This window comes from Olea europaea, chromosome 11, assembly GCF_002742605.1.
Source record: "Olea europaea var. sylvestris chromosome 11, O_europaea_v1, whole genome shotgun sequence".
In the NCBI taxonomy this organism is placed as follows: Eukaryota; Viridiplantae; Streptophyta; class Magnoliopsida; order Lamiales; family Oleaceae; genus Olea; species Olea europaea.
The window spans coordinates 36,235,139-36,241,809 of record NC_036247.1 but is presented as its reverse complement, the minus strand read 5'-3'; the positions used below and the strand labels follow the sequence as shown (position 1 = coordinate 36,241,809).

At 32.7% G+C, this 6,671-nt stretch overlaps 1 protein-coding gene across 1 annotated transcript; it reads left to right on the top strand.

Annotated features, from left to right (window-relative positions):
- Positions 1-3,437: 3,437 nt before the first annotated feature.
- On the top strand, positions 3,438-6,137 carry LOC111404249 (F-box/kelch-repeat protein At3g27150-like). The gene is made up of 2 exons (XM_023033051.1): positions 3,438-3,947; positions 4,587-6,137. Exon 2 carries the CDS (start codon positions 4,587-4,589, stop codon positions 5,922-5,924), a length of 1,338 nt encoding a protein of 445 aa, XP_022888819.1. The 5' UTR covers positions 3,438-3,947; the 3' UTR covers positions 5,925-6,137.
- The last annotated feature ends 534 nt before the right edge of the window (positions 6,138-6,671 follow it).

The window sequence follows — 6,671 nt, the reverse complement described above, 5'->3', positions numbered from 1 at the left end:
GAAACCCTCTCTTGAAAAATAATATATAACAAATTAAGCATATAAAAAAGGTTAGCACTTCAGTGAATAGCAATAAATGATAGCTCAAGTGTTAGATGAAAAATTTTGATCAATGTGATAATTAAATATTTGATTCAATCAATCAAAATTTTTCAATAAGAAGATGAAAAAGAAATTATTGCAATGTTGGTTCAAGAATCTTCTCAAAATATCTCTCTTTTAATTAATAATGATAATAAATTAAATACCAAAAGAGAGATATGAAACTTTGATAAATATTATGATTTTACAAGTTTGATTCAATAAATCAAAGTTTTGATATATAGAAGTGGAAGAAATGATACAATGGAAGTTCAATTTTTTTCTTCAAAATATGTGTCTCTTCTGCGAATGATTGAACTAAGTTAAGTACAAAAAGATGGATGAAAAACATTAATGATGATGATTATTAAGGAGTTTGAATCAATCAAAGTTTTTTATATAAAAAAGCAAATAAAATGTATGCAAAGAAAGCTCAAAGAAATCTCAAAACAAAAATATCTCACTTTGATGCTCTTAAAAATCTTATGAAGAACGAAAAGAATGATGATATTTATAGAGTTCAAAAACGTAAAAGAAAAATATGTAAGTTTGGAAGATATGTCCAGTCTTTCGCCTCTTATCCGATGACAAATATAACCGTTTGTACAGTAAAAATCAGATATTAGAACGATCACATTTTGAACAGTTGGAGGGGTTCGGTCGACCGCCCCAGCAGTGCTATCTTTTTTATGTTTTGGGTCCGTTTGTTCCGATCTGAGAGTTTTGATATGCATGGACTTTTGGAAACTATTTTTAACTAACTTTTCGAGATAAAAAATGTTTTTAAAGTCCAAATATTATTTTTAAAAGTCATTCTTATATTTGATCAACACGTTGCATTGAAATAACTTTTAATCCACAAAAAAAATTTTAATGCATACAAGGATTTTAAGCTTAAACATTCATTGCCAAATGTCAAAGTGTTAGTACCTTTACATTTTATCTAAGAAATCAAGTCTTTGCTTCAAAATTTGCCTCTTAGAGTTCTCGTATTGATCTTTTTTGATGTCGTCTCTCATGTTCTTGATCTTGATCTTTTTTTGCGTTTATCTTATCTTTTAAGCTCTCATCTCGAATGATTTGATTTGAATGCTTAACTTTCACTTTGATCTTCATTTCAAGTCTGATATATAATGTTTGATTGATTTTTACATTGAACTATCATCACTCAAAATAAATAATTAGAAACAATATTAAACATATTTATTATGATCAAAACATTGAGAATGAAGTCGATCATATGTCAACATCCCTATCTCATTGTGGATGATGTCTGGACTGTCCAATAATATAGACTTTTTTTTTGCAAAAAGGGCAACATAGACTTTTTCCAAGCCATTTCGTACATTATGAATAGTAGACACTTTTCTTTTGAAATCGACCAAAAAAAATCTCATCAACTTTCCCATATATTTTATACATTACATTAATTTGCACGCATCATTTGTGCCTTGTTGCAAGGTTTTATTCTACTAGGTGCCAAATAGGACGCAACATTAAAAGGTGAGTGATGAAGCTTCCAAAAAAAAAAAAAAAATATATTATATAAAAGTTAGGTATAAAATTTCATCTCTAGTTTTCTACTCTCAAAAGGTTAAATTGGCTCCTCATTAATTGTACATAGAGAGCATGTTTGGTGTTTTACATTGAACTGGACCAAATATGACATTTAATTAATATTTACGTACAATTCAAAAACTGATTGAGATATAAGATAGAGAAATAATAAATTTACGTAATGTGTATTTATTTTGTTGATGATACAATATTTTAAAATTCCTTTGGAACATAATTTTGTAAATTCGAGCAAAAAGCGAACGAAAAAGTCCTAAACTCCTAGTCACTATGTTATATTAACATTGTAGAGACACACAACTTCTAAACATTTTTAGATCCAAAATGAAAATATGAGCATTATTTTTCTAGCAACTATGTTAATGCTCATTTTTCCAAAATAAACTTTTGTTAATATATGTTGATACATTAATAAATTAAAAGTAAATCTAATCTATTTTTAAATACAACCAAACATACTCATAATCCTATTACTAATATACAAAACCTAGTTGAGGTAACCATATTAGAAAAAGTTTTTGAGACTTCCCATGGCAGATAAGCACAAAAAGGAGTAGAGTTTAGGTCCCCAAAATGTCCCTTCGAATTAGTTGAAAAGAACGATGATCTTCGTGTCCAATAAAGATGTAATGCTCCAAAAATTAAACCAATTAGAAGACAATTTAGTGGCTATTTAATGGTTTTGAGGTTGGACAAAGACAACTTTGATTAATTTATATTAATCTTCCAAAACTATAGGCTTAAAGCTGACACATTTCAACCAATCTACGTGTATTTTGTCCTCTGTCATTTTCTTTGTGGATCTTATATTTTAATGCCGAAATACACTTGTAACAAGAATGCTAAGATTATGACTACGAGTCAAATTTAAAGAATATGAAAAGCATAACCAAAAATTAAAGGCAAATCCACCAACTAATCAGTGGAGAGACAGCACATAAACTTTTAATAAAGGTCTTATATATCAAATGGACAAGGACTTCCACTTTCTAGCTAGGGTTACGGCGTTAGCCAAATGGCAAGATGGGATAATCAATTAGTAAGTTGCTCAAGATAAATATTTACCTAGAGGTGGTTTTTGTTATTTTCTTAATGAAATCTCGACTTCTCACTACGTTTTTGAGGTGTCATATTGAGAGCCAACTTTTAAAATGTAGTGAAATGTCAAGATTTTATTGGAGGACAACAGATTTGGACGTCAACAAAGAAACCATTTAAATAACTTAATGCGCAATCCTTGACAAACATGTATTAACATAAAGTTGAGCAGAAGACTTGAATCCATTTTTTTGCCGAATGTATGAAATCATGTCTTTCTAGTGAAAATTGAATCTAATATGTATGTGATGTAAAGACAACATTTGGAGTTAATTGTTACAGTGGTCACTGAACTTAAATCCATATTTTTGATTGGTTACTGAAATTTAAAATGTCGATTTTTGGTAATTGAACGTTGAAAAATATTGTATATTACTCACTGTAAACTGGACATTTTTCATAGTTCAACGTTTATGCTAGTGAGTAACGTATAATATTTTTTAAACTTCAATGGTTAAAATTCGACATTTAAATTTTAGTGAATTGAAGACATGGACTTAAATTTAGTGACAAAAATTCGATATTTTAAATTTCAATGACTAATCAAAGACATAGATTTAAGTTCAATGACCATTGGAGCAATTAATTCCAATCATTGAAAAGCCAATTTGGAAAAACAGACATTATTTGAGAATCTAATTCTTGAATTGTAATTGCATCCATTTTTATGCTACGTTGAAAAAACTGAATGAAATTCTTCTGTTTTATCACCATCATGATACTACAGTTTGGATGAAAAAGAACTTGTTATTCCTTCCACTTCAGACAGTCATGTGCAATTCAAAATTCCATTATGAATATCAAATTCAAGAAAAGTATAAGCAAAAATCCACGAGTCAGGCTACACAAATCTCTCTCTCTCTCTCCACTCTTCTCACACAAATCAACAATAAAAAATTATCTGCTTTCCCCCAAATCAACGATGCCATTTTTGTTGTTGCCAATGTTGGGTCTCGTATCAATAATTTATTTTACCATTTTTTTTAATCCCTTCAAGCAAATGGAGGGGTCCAAGAAACCACCCCTTCTTGCATTATACTATATACCTCTCTGCGGCTCAATGCCTGCAAACCCTTTTTTCTTTCTTACTCTATTTATGCGGAATGTATGCTAAGGTTTATGCTTTGTTAGTGCCGAGTTGAGATGTTTGTATTATTGCTTCTTCCAGAACTGGGCTTTTTTTGGGTTCCCGGGTGAGCTTCTATTGCTATCTCTGTTTGTACATTTATAGTGTACTTCTGTTGCATTTTTCTACCATGATATTTGGTTTTTATATGTTTTTACTACGATTAATTTGTTTCATGGTTTAGAACTTTTTTATGTGTTATATCAGATTTCTTAATTATGACAGACTTTTACTCATCAAAAGAATAATTCTGTAGATCTTTATTGTTCGTCGGCCATGAGTACTCTTTTGATTATATTTATCGTTTGCTTCCTGTATTTATCATATGAGACTATTGATTTGTTTTTCATGTTCACCTTCATGTTTAGTTAAGAATCTTCTTTAATATCTGTTTCATAGAGATGAAAAAATAGCTGTTTTTGAACTAAAGCCAGCCCTGCATCTGCCCTGTTTCCGTTAAATGGGATTTCTCGTATGAGTGTATGTATTAATATTTCGGTTTTTAGTTTATCGGCCTTTTGGAAATTAATATTTTTAGTCTTGCCCTAGTTGTTTGATCAGATGATGTACAGGAGATTTAAATGATTTGTTTTTGAAGTACTTAATGGCTTCTCTCAAGTCTTCAGTCCTTGACACAAAGATTTTTAGTTGGATATTAGAATTTCCATTATGAGGGGATTATTTCATTTTGTTTTCTTTTGATTAGATGAAAATTCGGAGGATTTTGGGTGTTGAAAGCTTTAAATCAATTTCTGAAGGCAACGAAAGAGGAAGTAAAGAAGACAAGAAGGGTATTAGTGAAAATATTCATTATTCGGATAGGAACCATTGGTTTGATTTGAATTTCAGTTGTGACGATTGGATTTCTATTCGCGTTTCTGACTCGAAGGTTGGGATGTGGGAAATTGGCAATATATCAGATCAGCATGTAACCAGTCCTTCTGGTAATGGCGGTACAGATAATTCATCGGGTGAAAACCCTCAGGATGCAGATTATTCTCACATGTCTCTTAGCAATGAATTAGAAAATCTAATTTTTGCTAGGTTTCCAAGGTCAGAACATTGGAAGTTATGCTTTGTGAACAAGAGGTGTTTGACTCTATTAAAAAGTGGTGAGCTTTACAAGATTAGAAAGGAAATTGGAGTTAAAGAACCGTCTGTTTTCATGCTAACGACTGGGGAAGGTAATTGGTGGGCATTTGATCGAGAATTTAGGTCCCCTAGGAAGCTTCCAGTTCTACCGTCAGATCCTTGCTTTCCTTCTGGAGATAAAGAGACACTTTGTGCTGGTACTCACCTTCTCGTTTCTGGCAGAGAAATTCATGGTCTAGTTGTTTGGAGGTATGAATTGGCTGAGAATAAATGGTACAAGGGTCCATCTATGATTAGCCCGAGATGCTTGTTTGCTTCTGCAACTTGTGGTACCTTTGCTTATGTGGCTGGTGGCATGGGGGTGGCAGCAAATAGTGAAGTCTATGATACCGCTGAAAAATATAATCCGGACAATGGATCATGGGAACCACTTCCGAGGATGAAAAAGAGAAGGAAGCTGTGCTCCGGATGTTATGTGGACAATAAATTTTACGTGATTGGTGGGAGAAATAACGATGGAGAACTGACATGCGGTGAATTTTTCGATGAAACCAAAAACACGTGGGAACTCATTCCCGACATGTTGAAGGACGATCCTGTACGGTCATCCCACTCTCCACCACTTCTTGCTGTCATAAATAATGAACTCTACTCGCTTGAATCTTCTTCCAACCAGCTGAAGGTGTATTTGAAGAAGACCAATACATGGAAGTCGCTGGGGCAAGTTCCAGTGAGAGTGGCTTGCAACAGAGGTTGGGGCGTTGCATTCAAGTCACTGGGAAATGAGCTGCTTGTAATAGGAGCATCAGCTTTTTCTTGTGCCAGTAATTACATGGCCATATATACCTGCTGCCCAGATGCCGATGCCGAAGAATTGCAGTGGAGACCTGTTGACAGTGGCAGAAATCCCCTAAGTCACTTCATTTTAAACTGTTGTGTTATGGTAGCTTGAGGGAGGATTCTTAGAGACTTCAAGTCCATATTACCATAAAAAAACACTCGTAACAAGATTGTTTGTCCTGGATTGTAATCGTAATATTACTACTTGCACTAAATAAAATTCCTCCTGACTCTTGGGATTGTAATTGTAATTGTAATATTCCTAACCAACCTTTGTAATATATGTACCTCATTCTATGGTGGAAGTTGCTCGCCTTTTTGAATTTCTCAATTTTTCTTTTTATATTTTCTCTCAATTCTTTCGTAGTTTCACTTTATTCATAATAACATGAATATAGTATAGTGTGATGTGTGGCTATGTATTGCTTCAGTGATGATCAAGTGAACAATGAAGGAAGCTTAATTCTGAGTCTATGCTACACATTATCTGCAAAATAAATTTTGAGTGAGTAGGTGGTACGATGTCGAGTACCGGATACCTTTGATGCCCGCATAATAGAGAATTAGGGGTTGTTTGGGAATGATTTTAAGAATTGATTTTTTGACCGTTAGGGGGAAAAGTGGGGTCCACCTGTGAGAGAAGAAGTCAAATATGACGGCTGAAATAGTAAAATAACGATTAAAAAATCAATTTTTTTGGTGAAAAAATTGGGGCCAAACAGGCCCTTAGTTATCCTAAAATGACAAATTGATATCAAAATGCTGTCATAATCCTCCATTGGAATAGTATAGTTATTTCTTCCAAATTATTAGCAAAACTAAACTCGATTAATAGGTCAGTCATATTGCGAAGGCATGT